General features: G+C 48.5%; 1 protein-coding gene and 1 non-coding gene across 2 annotated transcripts; both read right to left on the bottom strand.

Moving 5' to 3' along the window:
* Positions 1 to 1,249: 1,249 nt before the first annotated feature.
* On the bottom strand, positions 1,250 to 22,157 carry IKZF4 (IKAROS family zinc finger 4). Its single transcript, XM_049783999.1, has 8 exons — positions 21,912 to 22,157; positions 19,938 to 20,031; positions 18,343 to 18,447; positions 16,886 to 17,146; positions 13,909 to 14,076; positions 7,608 to 7,757; positions 6,046 to 6,177; positions 1,250 to 4,271 (listed from the first exon to the last, which is right to left on the bottom strand). The coding sequence occupies exons 1-8, from the start codon at positions 21,996 to 21,998 to the stop codon at positions 3,511 to 3,513; spliced, it is 1,758 nt and encodes a 585-aa protein (XP_049639956.1). The 5' UTR covers positions 21,999 to 22,157; the 3' UTR covers positions 1,250 to 3,510.
* On the bottom strand, positions 14,780 to 14,886 carry LOC126023597 (U6 spliceosomal RNA). Its single transcript, XR_007500710.1, has one exon. It is a non-coding gene; the product is annotated as a U6 spliceosomal RNA (small nuclear RNA).
* Positions 22,158 to 23,852: the final 1,695 nt, after the last annotated feature.

Genomic DNA, 23,852 nt, shown 5'->3' with positions numbered 1-23,852 from the left:
CAAAATAAATGTTAATTTCCAAAAAAAAGTTCAGGGCCAGGGGCCAGGGAGATAGTAGAGTAGGTAAGGCACTATTTTATGCATGGCTGACCTGGGTTCAATCCCTGGTATCCTAGATGGTCCCCCTGAGCACTGCTGGGTGTGACCCAAAAACAAAAACAAACAAACAAAAAATTCCAAGTCAGAGAGAGCTCAACATGCTTTGCAAGTGGGAAGCCAAGTTTTCATCCTTGGCCCAGCATGAATCACTGAACACTGCCAGAAGTGACATCCAGGGACAGAACTAGGAGCAGCCTCTAAGCACTGCTGGTGCTTAGACCAAAAATGACAAAAAAATTTTAGTTAGTATAATATGCTGAAATCCCCCCCCCCCCGCTTTGTTCTCTCCCTCCCTAGCCCTTCCTTGATAAACAAGGCAGAGAAAATCTGGGAAATCAACCAGGGGTGTTAAATTACTCATGTTTATTTATAACAGACCTTCAGCCAGTACAGTACAAAACTTACAGTAGTATATCTCCGTTACACAAATATTTACTTACAATATATTACATATACAAAATGCTTTGCAATAATTCTCAAAAGCTAGTTTAACTCCCTTTGAGGAAGGAGAAAAACTCTTTTTTTAAAAAAAAAAAATGGGTAGAGGGGACCCAGAAGAAGAGGGGAAGTCAAGGGACAGGTCAAGGAGACACCAAGCAGAGGCTACATATGAAACCCTGGGAGAGAAGAGAGGTGATATTGCACTTGCTTCTGTGTTTTATTTTTTTGTTCTTCATAACTTCTGATTAAAAATATATATATAATATATATATATTATGTACACAAGGAAAGCAGCTGCCAGAACTATTACAAAATCCCATTGACAGCTTGAACGCTGACGAAAAAAAAAACAACAACCCACAAAGGTCTGGAAAAGTGTCTATTTAGAAAGTTTTTGGGGTGTGGTGTTGATTTTGATATCAGTATAAAAGGAAAACACCTCTTTTCTCCATGTGGGTTTCAATGTATTCTTTTCCTTTATTTTTTCTCATTTTCTTCTGCAAAAGGAGCTGGGAAAGAGCATGAGGATGTTTGAAGCTCCAGAGCTGAGGACTCTGGGAAGTAGGATTTTGTACCTAAGACCCTGGTTAAAGTGCAATGATGGTCTGGAGGGAGACAGTGGCACTTCTCTCCCCTCCTTAGCACCTGGTCTTGCCCTTCCAGGCTCTGCTCTCACTGACTCACCTACTCATAACCTGAACTCATAACCTGAATGTGGTCTTTTCTATTCTAGGAGGTCACAAGTGCCAGAGTTGACAGGGGTGGGGCTGGGGCATGCTAAGGCTCTGATACCCCAGAAGGGATGAGTCCTTATGAGGTGTCACTAAATATACAGCAGTGTAGAAAAGGTGGTAGAGGGACAGGGCTAATGGAAGGGGCTCAGTTACCAGAACAGTTGAGGAGAACCCCAGACATTCTCTGCTCTGCTGCCATCCTGAAACAGAGCCAGTTTCCCAAGGGAAGATGCCCCTTTTGTAGCGCCCCCATTCCTCTGAGCAAACTCCCCCCATTCTCAGACCTAGGCAGCATCTGTTTATTGCTACTGCTAAGGAGGAAAGATGGGCAATGTCCTCTCTGCCATTCTGGTTCTCTTCAGGAGACTATGCATGGGGGGGAAGAAAGAGGAGGAGAAAGCAAATTGTCTTAGGGTCTCTCTTCCCATCAGAAGTTAGATGGGCTCTTTGTAGAGCCCTTAAAAGCCCCAATTCTAGGGTCTGTTCCTTAGCCAACCCTTTATCATCCCCCCAAATTATCCCTGATAGGGAGTAAGAAAAGTAGGAGGCAAAAGAGCCAATAAGGAAAGAACATGTGGAAAGGAAGATGGAAGGGAAGAGAAAAGGAGAGACAGGAGGACCAAGTGTTAGAACTTGTTGAGGTGTTGTGTTTGGTTTTTACTTTCTGTTTTTTATTTTTTCTTTAATACTATAGAAAAACAGCCTTTGGTTTGAATCTCAAGGAAGCAGAGAATGGGATGGCTGCGGCCCGGGGCAGGGAATTCACCCCCAAAAGAGCCCTCTGCCTGCAGGAGCTGCACTTGCTCCTGCGCCCTTTCACTGATCTTCATTACCCAAATAGTCAAGGGGGTCTGTGCAGCAGCCAGGAGGACAGCGCCCCCTTCTGCACATGTCTGAGAGCTGAGAGTAGAAGAGAGGAGTAAAGGATGACACACCCGCAGTTCTGCTGTGCTCATCCCATTCTTGCAGGGAACAAGAATGAAATGGGGGTGCCGGGCATTGGGCTTTGCACATCCTGGGGGTAATTTTTGGTTCTACTGAAAATTAGAAGAAAGAAAGGAGAAACCCTTTTCTCCTGGCCACTGCTCCTGCGAACAGGGCCTGGGAGCCTTGGAAGAAGGGTACATCCTGTTGGAGGGTGGGGGAGGAAGAAGGCAGCATGACTGAGGGCTGAGGTATCCCCAATCACTGGCAGAAACCCACCAGTTTCTCAAAAGATGGGGACTGCTGGAGCCCCTGAGCGCCTCGGAGAGTCACATGTGTGACAGAGTGTGAGCGGTGGCAGAGGGAGAATGGGAATCCCCCTTCTCATGTCCGGGGTCCCAGTGAGGCACCTGTGGCTCTCAGCATGTCACACAGAGGGTTTGTGGTCCCAGTGCTGGCCCCTGAGAATAGAACTGGGGCCCTCCCGGGGGAGAGAGAGAGACCACCATTGAACAGAGTGGCAGGCGAGAGAGTAGAGGGCGAGGGCATCACTCGTGGGGAGGGGAGAGATCAGCCACATCCTACAGGGAGATCCTGAATGTAGGCTTTGAGGGATTCATATTTCAGGGGGACCATCATGGGACCCTCCATCCCACAGTGCCAGGAGAGAATTTCTTCAGCCCCTCCTACTTGCAAGTGAGGAAATTCTTCATACGGTCAAGGATAGTGCAAGCTGCCTAAAGTGAGAGGGCACAAGAGGTATGGAGTACCAGGCTGAAGGGTCCCAGAGAGAGAGAGGAGATTTAATGCCACAGGGCCAAGGGAGGGCCCCAGGGAATTATGGACAGCAAAGGAAGAATCATATCACGTCAAAGGTGAGGACTGGAAGTAAGAAGCTTGAGGACTCTCAGGTCTGAGATGAGCTTCTTACCCCTGGGGCTATCGGAGAAAGCTGAGTCAGGGAGAGAAAAATGAGGCCAGAAGTGAAGGAGACTGAGGATGGGCAAGTGATATATATGGTTTTTTTTTTTAAAGACAAAAGTATCAGCTAACTATATTAATAAATAACTCAGTAATGTACTAGGATGAGCGGAAAAAAGAAAAAGGGAGAAACCCAAGCCCAAAAGACAGGTTTCACCACAACACTGAATTTAGTCAGAGAAGAGGAGGAGAGAGGTGAGGAGGGGCGGAGGTCAGGTGTAAGGTTAGGGAGCAAAGTGGTGGGGCTATGAAGCAAAACTTGAGACACGAGGGACAGGGCTCACCTCCTGTCGGAGGGCAATGAAGTGGGAAGGACCGGTGAGGGAGGATGCTAGCCCACCTTGTGCTCCCCCCGGACAATGTGCGATGAGAACTCGTACCGGTCCTGGCTGTGGTAACCACAGATGTTGCACTCGAAAGGGTCTCTGAAGCCGTGGCAGCCCATGTGTATGGTGAACATGACGTGATCCAGGAAGAGGATGCGGCAGTGCTCACACTTGAAGGCCTTCACAGGCTCCCCACTCTCGCCCACCACCCGGAGAACTTCCTTGGAGGGACCTGGGGTGCCCCGCAAGAGCCCCTCCTGTGGCTTGGGGTCCTCTTTGGCGTAGGCAGGACTGGGCCGGCCCACCACAATGGTGGGAGGTGGCTGGGGCGGGGGACCCTGAGGGAGGGAGACCACCCCCCCAACCCGATCTTCGTGGTTGCTCTCTGTATCTGTGGAGTCCTGGCAGCCATTGCTGGGGGAGGCCCCCGGGTCAGTCAGGGGGCCCCGGGCCCGATAGAGAAGGGGACCTCCATCGGCCAGGTCCTCAGGTCCCTCACCTGCTTCGCGGGATCCTGGGAGCTCCAGTCGACCAGGAAGGGGTTGCATCTGGGTGTAGACAGAACTGATGACGGGTGTGAGTTCTGAGATGCAATTGGTAGGCGGAAGGCGAAGGGGACGCAGGTGCTCTGTACCCACAAAGGCCAGAGAACCCCCAAAGCTAGGCTCCAGGCTATGGTGTGTCACCAACTCCACATCTTTCTCATAGCCACCAGAGTTCACATCATAGGGGAGATCAGAGAGGCTGAAGCGCATTTGCTTTTCACCTGTGGAGAGCAGGGTCTCAGTGGGCTGGGGCTGAAGAAACCCTCTGCTCCTTGCATGTCTGCTTTTTCCCTATTCATAGGGATGGCTGTGAGACTGGCTACCCTCAGGTCTTCCAGGAATAAAGTCCCTGGCTCTAAGACTCAGTCTCAGAACATTATCTTCTGTCTGTCTGTCTATTATCTATCTATCTATCTATCTATCTATCTATCTATCTATCTATCTATCTATCTATCTATCTATCTATCTATCTATCTATCTATCTATCATCTATATCTAGCTAGGCTTTGCGACCACACCTAGTGTGCTTAGGGGTTACTCTTAGCCCTGCACTCAGAAATCACTCCTGGAGTTGTTCAAGGGGACTATATGGGATGCCAGGATCAAATCCAAATCAGCTGTGTGCCTTACTTTACCTGCTGTACTATCACTCCAGTCCCAGAGCCCATTATCTTTAATACTTCATTACTTTCTAGAAAAGATGGGGAGACCTACATTCACTACTCCTCCTCTAGCTCTAAGGGCCAGGCTCTCAGGTCCTTTAGCTTGAAGACCTTGTACATCTTCTCTTTTTTGGGGGGGTGGGGGTCACACCCAGCTGTGCTCAGAAATTGCTCCTGGCAGGTACAGGGACCATATGGGATGCTGGGATTCAAACCACCATCCGTCTTGGGTTGGCTGCATGCAAGGCAAACCCCCTACCTCATGCTATCTCTCCGGCCCCAACCTTGTACTTCTTACAAATTGGGAAAACCTGAGTGCTTGATCGCTTCCTCCTCCAATCACCACTGATGCTCCACACTGAGCCCTCCTGACCCTCTCAGTGAACAATCTTCCTTCCTTTTCCCCTCCTTGTTCTACAGAGAGATTCTCAACGCTGGAGTTGGCCTTTCCACATTCCTTTGGTCAGCCCTCAGACCTACTTGGTCTAAGGTCTAGCAGAGGTCAGTTTATTTTATTATTATTTCTTTTGGGGGTCACATCTGGCATTGCTCAGGGGTTACTCCTGGCTTTGCGCTTAGAAATTGTTCCTGGCAGGGCTGGAGAGATAGCATGGAGGTAAGGCATTTGACTCCCATGCAGAAGGTCAGTGGTTCGAACCCTGGCATCCCATATGGTCCCCCGAGCCTGCCAGGAGCCATTTCTGAGTGTAGAGCCAGAAGTGACCCCTGAGCTCTGCTGGGTGTGACCCAAAAAACACAAACAAACAAATAAAAAAAAAAGTAAAAAAAAAAAATTGTTCCTGGCAGGCTCAGGGGACCATATGGGATGCCTGGATTCCAACCACTGTCCATCCTGAATTGGCTGTGTGCAGGGCAAATGCCTACTGCTGTGCTATCTTTCTGGTTCCCAGAGGTGAAGTTTAGATTAGCAGATAATCTGTGGCTGAAGACTGGCATCTCCCTTTTTTTTTTGGTTTTGTTTTGTTTGTTTTTGGGCCATACCCAGTGATGCTCAGAAGTCACTCCTGGCTATGGTGTCCATATGGGATGCCAGGAATCAAACCAGGTTCGTCCTGGATTGGCCACGTGCAAGGCAAATGCCCTATCGCTCTGACCCTGGACTCTCCTTTTCACTGAACTCTCTTTTGAGGGGACAGTAGTGGAGTTGGGGGCCACACTCAAGGTGCACAACTCAGAGCCTGCTCTTGCCTGTACAATTAGACACAACTCCTGTCCAAATGGGATGCCAGGGATCACACTGCATCAGCCATATGCAAGGTGAGTGCCCTACCCCACTGTTCTAGCTCTCTGGCCCCTGCAACTGGACTCTTACCTACAAACTTCTGAGGGGTAGTCCGCTTGCGCTTGGTGAGGCTGTTGGTCAGACGATCGATAAAAGTTGGCCGCTCAGAGGCTGAGTGCAGCATGGAATCTGGTACCATCTCCAGGTCACGAATCTCATCACCTGGTAGGAGAGTGGTAGAGACAGGGAGCAGTGGCTGAGTGGGAGCAGTCCTGGCCTAGGAGCTGATGCCACAGCCAGAACTAGCAAGTCAATAGCTAAGGAAGGTCAGGGCCAGTGTCTGGGAAAATGGGACTTATCCAACTATTTGCAATCATTTAGGAGCAAAGTACACTGTTTTTATTTTATTTTATTTTATTTTATTTTATTTTATTTTATTTTTGTTGTTTGTTTTTGAGCTCACCTGTCAGTGCTCAGGGCTTACTCCTGGCAGGCTTAGAGGACTATAGGGTGCTGAAGATCTAACTCAGGTTGGCCATGCATAAGGTAAGTAGTCTGGGGCTGGAGAGATAGCATGGAGGTAAGGCATTTGCCTTTCATGCAGAAGGGTGGTGGTTCAAATCCCAGCATCCCATATGGTCCCCTGTGCCTGCAAAGGGCGATTTTCTGAGCATGGAGCCAGAAGTGGCCCCTGAGCACTGCCGGGTGTGACCCAAAAACCAAAAACCAAAAAAAAAAAAAAAAAAAAGTAAGTAGTCTACGTATTGTCACTCTGGATCCAAACTGTATATACATTTGATACCTCGTTTTTGTTTTTGTTTTCTTTCTTTTTTGGGTCACACCCAGCAGTGCTCAGGGGTCTTTTGACAAATTTTATTTTATTTTATTTGTGGGGGCACACTCATTGATGCTCAGGGACGCTCCTGGCTATGCGCTCAGAAATCGCTCCTGGCTTGGGGGCCCACACGGGATATTGGGGGATTGAACCATGGTCCGTCCTAGGCTAGCACTTGCAAGACAGACACCTTACCTTTAGCACCATCACTCTGGCCCTCTTTTGACAATTTTTTTTTTTTTTTTTTTGGTTTTTGGACCACACCTGGTGGTGCTCAGGGGTTACTTCTGGTTGTCTGCTCAGAAATAGCTCCTGGCAGGCATGGGGGACCATATGGGACACCAGGATTCGAACCAACCACCTTTGGTCCTGGATCGGCTGCTTACAAGGCAAATGCTGCTGTGCTATTTCTCCAGGCCCTTTTGATAAAGTTTAAAGGTTTTTTTTCTATTGTTTGTTTGTTTTTTTAAATTTTTTTTTAATTTTAAAGGTTTTGAACCACACTCAGTAGTGTTGAGGGATCATTCTGGTAGGACTCAGGGGTCTTATTGGGGTGCTGGGAACTGAATTCAGGATGCCTGCATACCTACTTGCTATATGTCTCTTCTCCTCCCCTTTTCTTTTTGACTGATCACAGCCTTCAGGATCTCCGGATCTCTTTGTCACACCTACTCTGGGCTCTGCACCCACTGAAGGTACAGATTTATGAAGGCACCTGTGTCTTTTCCCAGGCTTTCCCCTCTCGGTGGGGAAATGTGCTGCCCATGCACTGCCTCTGGCCCTCCCCATTAGCACACAGTCCTGCTTCCAGCCCCACCTGGTTGGCCAGCCATCCCTTGGGCTTCAGTGCTAAGACTCTGTAGGTAGTTGTGGCAGCGCTCCTTGTGCTCCTCCAGGGTGCTCTGCTGCTTATAGCTCCGGCCACAGTAGTTACACTTGTAGGGCTTGCCCACCGTGGGAGAGGAGACTGCAGGAGAGAGGTGAGAATTGTACCACGGTTACTAGCTCTTAGTGCCTCGATACATGGCATCACCCGGGAGCAAAAAGTACACTGACATGAAGATGAGTGGATCGATACTCATTATGACTTACCCTGCTTGGCTTTCCTTCATAAACTGTGAGCATGGTGAGACAACCAAGTCTTAGAAGAGAGAGCAGTGCACGGGGCCAGAGAGAGAGAGCGAGCATAGTGGTAGGGTGTGCCTTGCAGACCCAGGACTAACAGAGGTTTGAATCCCGGCATCCCACATGGTGCCCTGAGCCTGCCAGAAGTGATTTCTGAGCTTAGAGCCAGGAGTAACTCCTGAGTACCACCACATGTGGCTCAAAAACCAAAACCAAACAAAACCAAAACAAAACACACAAAAGAACAAAGACTAAAAAGAAGAGGGGGTCCGGAGAGATAGGATAATGATAGGGTATTTGCCTTGAACGCAGCTAATTCAGGACAGATGGTGGTTCTATTCCCGGCATCCCATAGGGTCCTCTGAGCCTGCCATGAGCAATTTCTGAGCGCAGAGCCAGGAGAAACCCCTGAGCACTAGCCGGGTGTGGACCCCCCACTCCAAATAAAAAGAAAGAAAGAGAGCAGTGCATAGTGTCTTTGGGTAGCACCAGGGGATTCAAGGCATTTAGCTTTGGATAACTGGTGGCCCTCCAGATTAAATTGATGCTCAAAAGATGGGAGAACCCAGGGACTTTATTTTTTCGTTTTTGTTTTTTTGGGGCCACACCCAATGGCACTTAGTGTTACTCCTGGCTCTCTGTTCAGAAATCACTTCTGGCAGGCACAGGGGACCATATGGGATGCCAGGATTCAAACCACCCTTGGTCCTGGGTCTATTTGCAAGGCAAACAGCCTACAGCTGTGCTATCTCTCCGGCCCAAGGGACTTTTATTTATTTATTTATTTATTTATTTATTTATTTATTTATTTATTTATTTATTTATTGTTTTTTTGGGCCACACCCGGCGGTGCTCAGGGGTTACTCCTGGCTGTCTGCTCAGAAATAGCTCCTGGCAGGCACGGGGGACCATATGGGACACCGGGATTCGAACCAACAACCTTTGGTCCTGGATCGGCTGCTTGCAAGGCAAACACCGCTGTGCTATCTCTCTGGGCCCTATTTATTTATTTATTTTTGCTGTTTTTTTTTTTTTTTTTTTTTTTTTTTTAGTATTTAGGCCATACCTAATGGTGCTTAGGGCTTATTCCTGGCTTTGAGGTCAGGGTCACTCCTGGTGATGATTAAGTGGCCACAGGGGGTGCTAGGGATAGACTCACTCTGGCCCTGTACAAGGCCTTATCCATTATACTACCTTATCCATTATACTACCTCTCTAGTTCCCAACCCAGGGACTCTGGAGGCGATCACTGGGCTGCCTCCCCTCCCCAGATCTCAGAGTCTAGGGCCTAGACTGTGGTTTAACCTTTCCAGTTGGCAGGTGGGGAGCGGTGCTGTTTATCAGACAAGGGGATTTTTGTGCTTATGAACTACCTGTTTTGGTTTGGGGGAAACTGTTGGGCTGGGGTGACAGAAATGAGAACCCTTAGATCTACCAGTGTGGGGAGGGGTAATTTTCACTGACCTTTACTTCTATTTTTATCTCCATTCCCATTCTGGTTTTTCTGCTTATTTCTCTTTCTGTCTCTACAGTGTAATACTAGAGTCCCCAGAAAAACCATTACTGACAAGAGAGATTCTGATAAGAGAAAAAGAATAACAGAGGAAAAAAATACTGAAGAGCAAAAGAAGTCAAAAGAACACCGATTTTGGTGGTATTTATCTAACAATTTTGTTTGTGGTGCCAAAAATGAAACCCAGAGCCTTCAATATGCAAAGTATAAGTGACACTGGCCTTGGTGACACTTTTCAAATAAAGGACAATGTCTGAAGATTTGGTTCCTACTAATGGAGAAAGACTGCTAATAACTCAGATTGATACTTTATTATTTTTTTTGGAGGGGGCACATTTGGGGGGGGGGCAGTGCTCAGGGCTGACTCCTGGCTCTGCATTCAAGCATCACTCCTGGCTGGCTTGGAGGACCATATGTAATGCTGGAGATTGAATCCAGGTTGGCTGTGTGCAGGCAAGCGCCGTACCAACTGTATTATCACACTGGCCCTCAATACTTCTTTCAAAGTCAACTTTTGCAAGATATTTGTAAGAGGAAAAACAAGGTACTGTACATTTTACTTGATCTTGGTACTGCTGAGCAGGGAGATGGGAGAATTGAACTCTAGGAGGCTGGTAAATGTTCCCCCTCTCCAACACACACCTGAACTGGACCTTGAGTCAGCCTTTTACTCTTGTTCAAGAGATGTTAGGACTTAGGAGATAAGATAAACATCAGGGTCTACAATTGCTCAAGATTCTCAGGAAACAGTTTAAAATCTAGAGATAAATCTCTTTTTTGGTTGTTGTTTTGAGCCACATCCGGTGGTGCTCCGGGCTTAGGGATCACTTCTGGCAGAACTTGGAGGACCTATGGGGTACTGGGGAACAAATCTGAGTTGGGTGCATCCAAAGCAAGTGCCTTATTCACTGTACTATCTCCCCAACCCTTAAAAACCTTTTTTAATTTTTATTATTGTTTATTTTGGGGGGCATACAAGGTGATGTTTAGGATTTCTCTTGTCTCTGTTCAGATATTATTCCTGTAGGTTCTTGGGGGACCATAAGTGGTGCTAGGGACTAAACTCGGGTCAGCCATATGCAAGGCTGGCCCTACCTGTTGTACGATGTCTCCATCTAAAAATGTCTCTCTCTTTCTCTCTTGCTACATGGTTTGTATTTGGGAGACATCACTTTTGGGGTATTTCAGGGTATCATGTGGCATGTTATTCAGGGGATAAACCAAGGCTTCTGGTATGTAAAGCATAAACTCAGTTCATGGAATTATCTCTCTGATCCCTGAAGTGAAATAGTTTACTTTTTTTGTTTGTTTGCTTTTGGGCTACATTCAGGAGTACTCAGGTCTTATCCTGGCTATGTACTTAATGATCTGCAATGGAATACTGGAGGGACTATTTGAAGTGCTGAGTATTGAATGTGGATAGGCCTTGTGCAAGGCAAGCACCTATCTGCTGTACTATTGCTCTGCTTCTGACGTGAAGTAGTTTTATTTATGAACTCTGAGTGAGACAAGAAAGTCCCTTAAAATAAAAGAAAGATGGGGCTGAAGTGGTGGTGCAGAGGTAGGGCGTTTGCCTTGTACATGGCTGACCTAGGACAGACCACGGTTCGATCCCCTGGTGTACCATATGGCCCCCCAAGTCAGGAGTGATTTCTGAATGTATAACCAGGAGAAACCCCTGAGCGTCACCCCCCAAAAAAAATAAAAGAAAGGGGGGGGCTGAGAGATAGCATGGAGGTAGGGCATTAGCCTTGCATGCAGAAGGATGGTGGTTTGAATTCCGGCATCCCATATGGTCCCCCGAGACTGCCAGAAGTGATTTCTGAGTGTAGAGCCAGGAGTAACCCTTGAGCGCTGCTGGGTGTGACCCCCCAAAAACAACAACAACAACAACAAAAGAAATAAAAGAAACTATGTACCTCAAGTTGGGAAGTAACAATACCAGGGTGGCTGGGGCCGGAGTGTGGCACAAATGGTAAGGCATCTGCCTTGTCTGCACTAGCCTAGGACGGACCACGGTTCAATCACACAACATCCCATATGGTCCCCCAAGCCAGGGACTATTTCTGAATGCATAGCAAGGAGTAACTCCTGAGCATTACCGGTGTGGCCCAAAAACAAACAAACAAAACCAAACAAACCCCAATTCCAGGCTGAAATGTACTGGAACTACATTTATTTATTTATTTATTTATTTATTTTTGGTTTTCGGGTCACACCCAGTAGCACTCAGGGGTTACTCCTGGCTCTACACTCAGAAATCGCCCCTGGCAGGCTCAGGGGACCATATGGGATGCCGGGATTCGAACCACCATCCTTCTGCATGTAAGGCAAATGCCTCACCTCCATGCTATCTCTCCAGCCCCAAGAACTACATTTTTTTTTATTGTATGGTGTGTAACAGACAGCATCTAACAGAAATAAAACCCAATAGTATATCTGTCTGCTTCTGTTTCTAATAATCTACAGAAAAACATTCAAAATCTACCCGCTGGGCCAGAGAGATAGTACAGAAGATATCTTGAGGATGCTTGTCTTGTACTTAGCCAACCTAGATTTGACTTCCCAGCACCCTATATAATTCCCCGAGCCTGCCCTGAGTGCAAAGCCAGGAGTAAGCCCTGAGTGCCACTAAATGTGCTGTCCCCTCAAACACATATACACACACAAGAAAGAAAAAACCCTACCCACTGTTGATAGAATTTCTGGGGCCAGGCAAACTTTGTTCCAAAGCAACCAGTGCAACCACCCCTTTTCTGAAGAAAAAGGGAACTCGTCTTTGGCACAGGGCCTTAATGGAGGGGTGAGGCTGCAGGATATGTGTGACAAGCAAATGTCTTTCCCATCCCTGGAGCTCTAGTCTCCTAGTCAGCATAGTGGGACCAACATCTACCTTACACTTGGGGCAGGGGGAAGAAAAGACACACATGAATGAAAGCCACAAGAAGCATGATTCTATGGGACCTGTCCCTACTTCCCCATGTCCAGATAAAAGAGGTCCCAAACTCTCAAACAGGGAGATGACTGGAAACTACAGAGGGAGGGAGGTGGCTTGATTGCTGGATGCCTTCATTTTATATTTTTATTTCTGTACATTATTTCCTCTATGGAACAATGTCCTACATATCAGGGCCCATATCTGAGTCACCTTTATGATTTGATTGAATGATTGGCTCAGCTGAATGAGGGAAATATTTTGCATTCGCATAGAAAGCTTTGAACATGACAACATCTTGAGCCAAGAGAGCTAAGCTTCTATTTGCTTTTTTATTTTTATATATAGAGCCACACCCAGCAGTGCTAGGGAGTGTCAGACCAACTCCCGTGATGCTCCACCTGGTACTGTGGGCCTGGGAGGTTCTGATGATCAGTCCTAGAGGTGAGGTACTTGGGGGTCACCAGGGCCACACCTAGTATTACTCCAGGGGCCATATGGTGCTAGAGATCAAACTGGCACTAGGTAGGTGCTCTACCACATGAACCCCAGATCCAACCCTGCTCTGTTGCTTTAAGTCCTGTTTCAGAAAAATTCAGGAAAAGAGAAAAACAGCAAGGAAACTTTCCAGGAACAGATCCTACTAATCCATTCCTCTTCTCTGCCCTTTTCCCTGACTTTTCCAATCATGAGTTCCTTCTTTCTTGCCAGCACACACAGCTCCTGGCCTCTTCCCAAGTCCAAGTTAACAACTTAAAATAGTAGAATGCTTCAAAGGTGCTATTAGTTTAGTTGATTTAGGCATGCTTCTCACATAGCCTAACTAACCCTGTTAGGTTAGTTCCCAACACACTAGTCCAGGCACCCTCTGGACTAACTTGGAAATGTGAGGCCTTCTCAGGAAGAGAACATATGTGGAGGTCAAGGTTTTCCTTCTTTGAGTGTGTGGGGGCCCATGGACATTTAGAAGAACTAGCAGGTGGGGCTGGAGCAATGGTGCAGCAGTAGGGCATTTGCCTTGCATGTAGCTAACCTAGGTCTCCCAAGCCAGGAGCGATTTCTGAGTGCAATGCCAGGAATAACCCCAGAGCGTCACTGGTGTGACCCAAAAACAAACAAGCAAAAAAAAAATTGAGAAGAAGAACCAGCAGGAAGTCAAGCAGAGGGTAAAAAACAATGGCTTGGGAACTCTAGAGTTCCAAGCAGAAGTGAAAAGGGTGGCAGGATGGGGCTGGGGTCAATGGAAGGGGAAGGAGGGTCTCCCCAGCACTCAGAAGTGGGGGAAGATAGGGCACAGACGGTTCTGGCATGAACTTTATAAAACAAAGTCAAGGACATTTCCATGCTCCTTGTTTCAGAGTGTGGCGAGGGCACAATCTCCCATCAGAGACTCCAGGGTTCCCCATGGGCCCGGCTGTTGAGAGGTGGCACTCTGCCCTCCTCTCCCTCTTCTGTAGCTGACATGGAAGACTAGAGAAGCCCCTGAGCTCTCTCTCCTGGCTGCACAGGGTCCTGCCCCTCCTCTCCCAGGGGACAGTCACTGACCTGAGTGTGTGCGGAGGTGGCCGGTGAGCGCATCCCGCCGGCGGCAGGCGTAGTTGCAGAAGGGACATTTGAAGGGCTTCTCTCCGGAATGCAGCTTGATGTGGCGCAGCAGGTTCCCCTTCTGGGTGAAAGAGGCGCCACACTGGTTGCAGTGGAAGGGCCTTTCACCTGCAAGTGAAGGAGTCACCCCACAGGACGGGGTGTGAGGATAATGGAAGAATGATACTAGTCCTCCACCTTCTGGTCCCCCACTCCACACTCCAGGTGCTCAGAGCACATTTCTTTTTTTGTTTTGGGGCTACTCCCAGTGGTACTCAAGAATTAGTCCTGGCAGTGCTTGGAAAAGCCATATGGGATGCTGAGGATTGAACCAAGGTCAGCCGTGTGTGCAAGGCAAATGCTTTACCCACTGGATTGTCTCTCCAGTCCCAGAACACCTTTCTTTTTTCTTCTCTCTCTCTCTCTCTCTCTCTCTCTCTCTCTCTCTCTCTCTCTCTCTCTCTCTCTTTCGTTTTTGGGGCCGCACCCATTTGATGCTCAGGGGTTACTCCTGGCTAAGTGCTCAGAAATTGCCCCTGACTTGGGGGGACCATATGGGACGCCGGGGAATCGAACTGCGGTCCTTTCTTGGCTAGCGCTTGCAAGGCAGACAGACACCTTACCTCTAGCGCCACCTTACCAGCCCCCTTTCTTTCTTTCTTTCTTTCTTTCTTTCTTTCTTTCTTTCTTTCTTTCTTTCTTTCTTTCTTTCTTTCCCTTTCTTTCTTTCTTTCTTTCTTTCTTTCTTTCTTTTCTTTCTTTCTTTCTTTCTTTCTTCTTTCTTTCTTTCTTTCTTTCTTCTTTCTTTCTTTCTTTCTTTCTTTCTTTCTTTTTAAATATGGAACGCTTCACGAATTTGCGTGACATCCTTGCGCAGGGACCATGCTAATCTTGTCTGCATCATTCCAATTTTAGTATATGTGCTGTCGAAGCGAGCACCCTAGAACACATTTCTAAGCACAGGACACATAAATCCAGCGTTATAAAAGATGTTTGGGGTTCGGAGAGATAGCATGGAGGTAGGGCATTTGCTTTACATGCAGAAGGACGGTGGTCCGAATCCCAGCATCCCATATGGTCCCCTGAGCCTGCCAGGAGTGATTTCTGAGCACTGCTGGGTGTGACCCAAAAACCAAAAAAAAAAAAAAAAAAAAAAAAAGAGGGGCCTGGAGAGATAGCATGGAAGTAAGATGTTTGCCTCACATGCAGAAGGACAGTGGTTCGAATCCCGGCATCCCATATGATCCCTTGAGCCTGCCAGGAGTGATTTCTGAGTGTAGAGCCAGAAGTAACCGCTGAGTGCTGCCGGGTGTGACCCCCCCCCCCAAAAAAAAAAATGAATCCTGCAGGTCAGAAAGAGTACTGTACCTGATAGTTCTTGGCTCTCCTGCCTCCTGATTAATGACAAAAAGAAACCAGGCTTTGGGCTTCTGGGGCAGCATGGGCCCAGCTAGGTTTGATTTTGGAGATCAATCTTTTAGCCCCCTATTCCAGGCCTGGTGCCCTCCTTGCTGCCACACACCTAGAATCGTGCTCTACCACGGCAAGATTGTTCCCAAACAGGGGTTACTCCTGGCTTTACTCTCAGAAGTTGCTTCTGGCAGGCTCAGGGGACCATATGGGATGCCAGGATTTGAACCAATAACCTTCTGCATGCAAGGCAAACACCTTACCACCATGCTATCTCTCCAGCCCCTTTCCAGGCCCCTCTTGAAGAACTCTTGAGGCAGGCACTCCTTCCCTCTTTCATCTCATCATCAGCTTGGCTGGAGCAAAAGTACAGCAGGTAGGCCGCTTGCCTTGCACATGGCTGATCTGCGTTCAATTCCCAGGACCCTATATGATGTGATCCCCATGAGTGATCTCTAAGAGCAGAGCTAGAAGTAAACCCTGAACACTGCCCGGTGTGGCCCAAAAACAAAAACAAAAAATCAAAACAAAAATCAGCTTTTCTTCATGACCACAGCTGAAAAGACTGCCAGGAAGCACAGTGTTGATTGAGTTCAAGTTTCATTCTTTTTTTTTTTTTTTTTTGTGGGGGGGAGCATACCCAGCAATGCTCAGGGGTTACTTCTGACTCTGCACTCAGAAATTACTCTTGGCAGGCTCGGGGGACCATATGGGAGAATGGGGATGAAACCCGGGTCAGCCACGTATAAGGCAAATGCCTACCTGCTTTGCTATTACTCCAGCCCTCACAAGTTCCATTCTTGAAGAATAGAATGCAAAAATACTAGTGAATTTCTAGTATTCACTAGAAAATGTTCTGGGCCATACCCTTTATTTATTTATTTATTTATTTATTTATTTATTTATTTATTTATTTATTTTTGGCTTTTGGGCCACACCCAGTGGTGCTCAGGGGTTACTTCTGGTTATGTGTTCAGAAATAGCTTCTGGCAGACACAGGGGACCATATGGGGTGCCGGGATTCAAACCAACCACCTTAGGTCCTGGATCGGCTGCTTGCAAGGCAAACACCGCTGTGCTATCTCTCCAGCCCCTATTTATTTTATTTTTATTTATTTTTGGTTTTATTTTCACCCTGCGGTGACCTGGAGTTACTCCTGGCTCTGTGCTCAGCAATTGCTCCTGGCAGACTCGGAGGACCATATAGGATGCCGGGATTCGAACCAGGGTTCATCCTGTGTTGGCTGTGTGCAAGGCAAACACCTTACTGCTGTGCTATCATTCCGGTCCCCCATTTTTTATTTTTTAATTTATTTTTAATCTGGGGGGTTAGGTAGAGCCACTCCTAACAGTGATTAGGGGAACTATGCAGCGCCAGATATTGAACCTGGGGCTCCTACATGCTCTGCATGCACCCCAGCCCTGCGAGGCCTCTCCCTGGCCCACTTCTTCCTGAGGCTCCCTCACTCAGGCCTGATCTCCTTCTCCAGCCTGCTAGGGCTCTTCCTGGACCTTTTGGCTCACTTACCAGTGTGACTGCGCTTGTGCACCATGAGCACGTTGGGCCCAATGCAGACCATGCCGCACACGTCACACTTGAGCTTGCCATTGGGGAGCCGGATACCGCCAGGGGAATGAGGCTCTGGCCCACTTCCATCACAGTAGCCCAACGGCTCCGACAGTGAGTCTTCAACGATGACACTATCGTCCTTTTCCAGAAGCCGCTCATCTGGCCCCAGCAGTCTGCTCGATTCTTCATCACTGTACATCTCCACCTTGATGGAGTTGGCTGGAGGATGGGACAGTGTTTAGGAGAGCAGCCAGCAAGGGAAGACCCTGCCCCTGAGCCGGTATGGCACTCCCCAAGTCCAGAAGGCAAGTCTCCAAAGCCCGGAGACTTTTAGGCGTTAAATAAAGGACACAATACCCTGAGTTTACTGGGTGATGCCAGAATCCTGTTGAGTAACCTTTTCTTTCCATCCCACCAACCAGGCAGATAGCCTTCAAGAGTAAAAATGGGTTCTTTATATGACTGAAACCCAACTACAATCATATTTGTAATCAAGGTGTTTAAATTAAAATATTAAATAAAAAAGGAGTAAAAATGGAGGGGGGGGCAGTTTACATAGGACTTTTCTTCTGTCACCAAGAAGAGAAAGAAGCTAAGGGGAGTCTTTTTCTCAACTCTGTTGTCATTAAGAAAGATGTCTGGCTTGGCCCTGGGCAGGAAGCCAGCAACTAACAGTGGCGGGAAAATGCTTTTCGGAAGAATGAAGATACAGCAGTTTAGACAGAGAGAGAGAGCAGAGGAGGAAAAAGACATGGCACCCATTGTCCCCACCCTGTACACCTCCTCTCCTGCCTGCCACCAAATTCTGTAAAGGGGCATGGAGGAGGGAGGAGCTATCGAGGAGAAAACCTTGGCTTTAGCTCTGACCTACATTCCTGGCCATTCCAACCATTTAGAGAATGTCACAGATCTAGGGCCAGCTAAGGAGGGGCATCCACAGGGACCCTGTCTGGGCAGGAGAGCAGTAGGGGGTGACAAGGAGAACCTTCAGAGCTCTGTTTCCTGAGAGCTAATGAATGTTTCTATCTACTTGCTCCTCCACCTCCAAAATTTCTCTCCTGGGCCTTTACCTTGCCCCTTACTATTTCCCCACCCCACCCCCATCCTCTGCTAGTATTGGGAATCGAGCCCAGGGCCTTACTCATGCAAGGTAAAGAAAGGATCTGCCACTGAGCTACATTCCTGGGTTCTTCTTTTGGGCCTCTTTAATTCCACCCTACTTGGCAATGCCTCTTCCCTCTCCTTTCATCATCTGGGAAGAACTGTGACAATGATCTCCGCAGTGCTTCAGAAACTCTGAGCCGGAAACCAAAGTTGGAGACAGCAGCAGGAAAATGGCTGCCAAAGGACAGTGACTTGAGGGCCAGGCACCTAGAGGGAGCTTAGTGCCAGGGAAGGGTGGAGGTTGCACTTACCACTGAGTGAGCGGCTGGGAGAAGAGTGCTGGCTATTGGGGGTGCTCACCGAGGGCCCCACTGGGGCCCCGAGGAACTCCTTCTCCAAAGATGAGTCCCCGCTACCTTGGAGGAGAAAACAAGAGGGCAGATGAAATGGCGGGGAGAGCCACTGACTATCCATAGCATAACTGCTTCCAAATTCCTTCCCATTTCACAAGACTTTGAGTTTGCAGCCATGAACAAGGCCATGTCATAAGCTGGGCACCATACCTTGTGCCCTTGCCCGCCTGGTGCCCGGTGCTGACTTCTGCGAGCTCCGTGGCTGGGCCTTGCCCACCCTACCTTTATCTAGGCTGAGGGGAAGAGCATCACTGCCTGACGTCCACAGGAAGCAGGGCTGGGGCTGGGCGGGCCAGGGTGGAGAGGAACATGGGGGCCTCAGGAGGGAGATGGTTCAGGACAGGCGTTCTTCCCTACTGTTCCTCTCCGGAGTGCCCAACACCAGGATCAGGATCTGCAGGATGGGCAGCTGGAATTGTCCCTGAATCTAATGATAATAATAGTAATAATAACGATAGCAGCTAACATGAAGCGAGTGCTTATGCGCCAGGCATGGTTCTATGCATGTTCAGTAAATGCGTCATCTCAATCATTCTTCACAATAGCTTTACACAGTAGGTGTCAATATTATCTCCATTGTGCAGATGAGGAAACAAAGGCACAAAAGAGGCAACGTTACTTGCTAAGGTCTCCTCACTGGCAGTAGTCAGAACCAGGACCTCTTTAGAAGTAAGAAGGGCCCCGGTCCTTCCTCACTACCTACACAATCAATTGAGAGCCATGGCTTTAGTAGGGGAGAGGAGGGCCCATTAGCCTTTAAAAAAGGGCTCGGAGAGATAGCACAGTGGCATTTGCCTTGCAATCAGCCAATCCAGGACCTAAGGTGGTTGGTTTGAATCCCGGTGTCCCACATGGTCCCCAGTGCCTGCCAGGAGCTATTTCTGAGCAGACAGCCAGGAGTAACCCCTGAGCACCGCTGGGTGTGGCCCAAAAACCAAAAAAAAAAAAAAAAAAACCTTAAAAAATAGCACAAAAAATCATTTGCTCTAGAAATCTATTGATATAATTCCAATCATATATTTACCACTTAAGTGTTTGTTCCTTTGCTGGTGATATAATCAGTTCAGCTCATTCTCAATATATTCATTCTAATGTGTTGACAGATAACTTTGCAAAAATGGTTTTTAGTTTCAGGCTATTAAAAATCAGATAACGTACCTGGTGATCTGAATCATGTTTTTATTTTTAACTTAAAAAAAAAAAAAAGCCCTCCACCCCACCAAAAACAGAGGCGAAATAAAACACATAATAGATGTAAATAACACAAGTACAGACACAGGTCACATATGTAAACACATACACAGAGAGTATCCCTACTGGAATACTCTGGGGATACCCAGAGACTTTTACATTGTCTCATAACATGAACATGCATGGATAAGTGCACACAGGCCTATATGTAGGTGAGAGACAGACAGACAAAACCCTACAGTTCATTCCTAAAGTTGACCTAGTAGTACTTTACCCAGTTCCCCAGCTAGGTACATACTTACTTTCACAAAATAAAGATTCCATTATAAAATGGTTGGCGTCTTGGGCCTGAGGCAAGAAATCCGGAACACACCCTCCTGAGGGATCCCTCTCCAGCTTTGGTCAGTGGGAAGAAAACAACCACTCAGGACTTTGGGACCATTTCCCATTCCCATTTTCTTCTAAAAGTCCCCCATTTTCCCCAACCTATCCCATAGAAGCCTAAGCAAATATGTTCCCCATCTATAGTAGACAAAGCCTTGTGGCTTGAAACTGAATTTCCCCCATTGGGGCTCTTTTCGCAAGCAGGGGTAATGTAAAAGTTATCCCAAATCAGAACCACACACTTATCACCAGTGAGCTTCTTGGAGTTGGGAGCTGAGATGTGCAGCCTTGACCCCATCTTTAAAATGTCCTTTAATTAAGTGTAAGGTTTCCCAAGACTAGAAGGACTGAAAGGGGATCTTCTTGTTCATTTTCAAACTGTTAGTGCTAACTTGCCCTAAATCACTTGATTGAGAGCAGTCTGGGAATAAACACAGGCCCTGGGCCCCAGGCAGAATTCTCAATCCTTTAGGGGTGAATGAGCTTGTGGAAGTCTACAGTTGAATTCATACTGTAAGACTGAGATTGTTTTTTGGGGCCACGGACTTGACATATTGGGAAAGATAACCTTCAGGGAATATTGAGGGGCACGAAGAGGAAAACATCCTTTGTGGCTCCCTGCTACCACTTGGGAAAGAGAAGGTACCTCTAGAGCCACTCTGGTATTATTTTGAGAGACTCTGTGATCCCCTTGTCTTAGCATTTTTTCCTTAGAAAATAAAATGACTTTAGTTTACATCACTGGGGTTTATACAAAATAATGAATTCATTGTCAGGGTCAGAATGTTTCTGAGGGACCCCTGAGATTTTGAGTTCTACCCGCAGGTGATGGGACGAGAGTCAGATTGGGAAGTTGAGCCATTCCCCCCACTTAGTCCCAGAAACCCCAGTGAGGGAATTTCAAATGCTTGGGACTCCCAAGAAATCCCCAAACTGTCACAAAGCCAGCAACTCAAGCTGGTTTCAGGGACTCGGAGAAATTTCCTTGGTCAGAGTCAGTCACAGATGCGCTGAACTCCCAGAGGGCAAAGCCAAATCAGGAGGTTCAGACATCAGAGGACCTGGAAGGTGGGTAAAGGGTAGAGAAGCAGGAGGGAGAGAAAGGAACCAGGAAAACACCCCACAGGATAAAGGTGCTTTGCAGGCTGACTGCAAACAGCCCTCTGCTCCCGCTGCTGCCCTTCCTCACCCCCGTCAAAGAGTGGGGTATCCCAGGCACTCGCCCTGAGCTCCAAGCACCTCTACAATCCTTGTCCAGGGGCCTCCCTCATCCTAATTGCTTTCCCTGTCTTGACCATGAGCTCGAGGGTGGCAGGTCGCTAGCTAGCCGACTAGCCTAACGTGGAACAGTGGGTAGAGAAGCAAAGAAAAGAAAAGACACCCATCCCCAGTTCTATTGTGGGGGGGAGCCCCTTTATATCCCGGGCAGAGATCCTCTTCCTCTTGATTCTCTCTTACCCCCTTCCCACCCAGGCCCATCTCAGTCTCAGCATTTTCTTCCCAGGCAGCTCTCCAGCTGTCCCCAAGGCCTAATCAAGATGTCACCATGAGCTCCCACTGTCCAAGTCGCAGGCTTGCTTAGCAACATCAAAAACCCTTTTCCCATCCTCTGTGAGTGCAGAGAGGAACGCCCCCTCCCCTGCTCTCTGTCTCTCTCTCTCTGTCTCTCTCTCTCTCTCTCTCTCTCTCTCTCTCTCTCTCTCTCTCTCTCACACACACATACACACACACACACACACACACACACACACACACACACACACACACACACACAGAGCCCCCATCCTCTCCCTCTCCCCAGGTTTTGGGAGTTGTTCCTGAATTGGCTCCCTGCACCCCAGCACCTCCCTGCACCCCCCTCCACTAGCCAGCCACCTTCTGCCTGAACTTACATTCTCCTTCCCTGGCCGGTGAGACCCTGGGGTGCGAACGCGGCCGCCGCCTTGGAAACGGCGAGGGAGTGCGGGCGGTGTGTGCATGTCTGCGTCTGGGTGGCAGGCAGGGGTGAGCCCAGCCACTCACCTTCCAGGAAGCGTGGATTCCTGGAAGTGAGGGGAACCGCCGTCATTTCGCAGGCAGCGGCAGCGGCACGGTGAGCAGGGCCCACGGCTGCAGCCGGCAAGAGCAGCTCAGCTCAGCCCAGCGTGCGTGTGTGTGTGTGTGTGTGTGTGTGTGTGATTGTGTGTGAATGTGTATGTGTGTGTGTGTGAGAGAGAGAGAGGAGAAAGAAAAAGGGGAGAGGGAGAGAGAGAGAGAGAGAGAGAGAGAGAGAGAGAGAGAGAGAGAGAGAGAGAGAGAGAGAGAGAGAGAGAGAGAGAGAGAGAGAGAGAGGCAGGCGGAGAGGGAGAGGAGAGGGAGAGCATAAGCAAGAGAACAGGGCACGCTTGGATGTGTTTGGGGAGGGGCCTGAGAACAGGGAATGTGTGTTGGGGGTACTGGGGGGCTTAGGCCTCTAACATCCTTTTCCCAAGCCCGTGAAGGGCTGGAACTGGGAGGTGTGTACGGGAAGAGGGAGACAGATAGATGCCCGGTGCCCTCGTGCCCAGCAGACAAAGAGGAACTGCATGCACACAACAAATGCCTGAAAGAGACAACAGTGTGTGCAAGAGAGAGAGAGAGAGAGAGATGGACCCACAGGGTGGGTGGAGGAAAGGGGGGGCCTCAGGGAAGATCCAATCCTCTGCCAGCTGGAGACACCAAGGCCCCAGAGGTCATGGGGCCCAGGACTTGGGGCAGCTAGCTTCAAGGCTCTGTGATCTGCATGGCCCCTCCTCCATCTGACCCCCTCCTTCCTCTCTTCCCCCTCCTCTTCCCCCCCTTTAGAGGAAGGCTGCTCCCTAGATCTGGGGATCGACAGCTCCCCTCCTTCCCAGCAGCAAGTGGGCTCAGCACAGACTATTCTCAGGCTAAGGCTTCTCTGTGGCTCAGAGGCCTTCCCCATCCCAGGCAAAATACCAGTACTGGCTCCCCACCTCCTCTCCTGTCCTGAGCCCCTGGGGCCCCAGTAGTAATCCTACAAGGCTTCGCTGCTCCTTCCCTTCCAGAGGAGCCTGCGCTCACAGCATGCTGACCTACTTTGGAAGACTAGATTTTCTGATTCCAAGAATTTGGGGGTGGGCGGGGCCCTGAAACTTTTGCTGCCTCCTCCTGGCTCCTTTCTACTAAGCTTCCCTGAAACATTTCCCGGTCCCAGACAACTCAGAGCCAGTTTTGAATCCACAAATCCATGAATCGCAGGGGCGAGTTCTGAGGAACTGTCTTCCCTCCTTGAAAGGAGTGGGCTGGGGGTGGGAAGAAACACGGATGCCCCTCATCCCTGTCTGCTCCCCCAGTCATCTTGAGTGAGCTGCACTGTTTGAAGAGTGACAGGAGGGAAGATGGATGGTCCAGTCTGGTCAGGGTCTGTGAGGTGGGAAATCTCTGTGAGGAATCAGAGAGATTCCTTTCCTCATCAAGTGGCCAGACTAGGGGAGGCCATTGTGTGGAAGCAGAAACACCATCATGACCTTGCAGGGGTCTTGGGGTGCTCTAAGAGAGCTGTCCAAGGCACCTCTGACTGAAGCTCTCCTGCAACCACTGGCATAGATGGTCTTTGAGGAGCATTCAGAGACCTGCAAGGTGGCTCTATCATGCCCCATCCTGCGGGGCTATTTTCCAGAGTACATGCCTTGCCTGCCCCTTATCTTTCAGGTAGCTGCTGCTAACTTCTAGACATCCCAAAATATTAATGAGGGGTTTCTAGCCTCAACCTCCATTTGAAAGCCATCCTGGGCAAAGGATACTTCTCACCGAGAAAATTACAAATCTACAAGGGGAAGGCTTGCGATTATAGC

Source organism: Suncus etruscus, chromosome 11 (assembly GCF_024139225.1).
Source record: "Suncus etruscus isolate mSunEtr1 chromosome 11, mSunEtr1.pri.cur, whole genome shotgun sequence".
NCBI classification, from domain to species: Eukaryota; Metazoa; Chordata; class Mammalia; order Eulipotyphla; family Soricidae; genus Suncus; species Suncus etruscus.
This window is presented reverse-complemented; position numbering and strand designations above follow the sequence as displayed.

Bases quoted from the DNA above. Each gene is read 5' to 3' on its own strand.
- IKZF4 (XM_049783999.1), bottom strand. From the start codon at position 21,998: ATGCACACACCGCCCGCACTCCCTCGCCGTTTCCAAGGCGGCGGCCGC. The intron at 18,448-19,937 runs GTAAGTATGTAC...TTCTCCTCCAAG, and splicing joins GGAATCTTTATTTTGTGAAA to GTAGCGGGGACTCATCTTTG. The intron at 4,272-6,045 runs GTAAGAGTCCAG...TGCTCTCCACAG, and splicing joins TACCCCTCAGAAGTTTGTAG to GTGAAAAGCAAATGCGCTTC.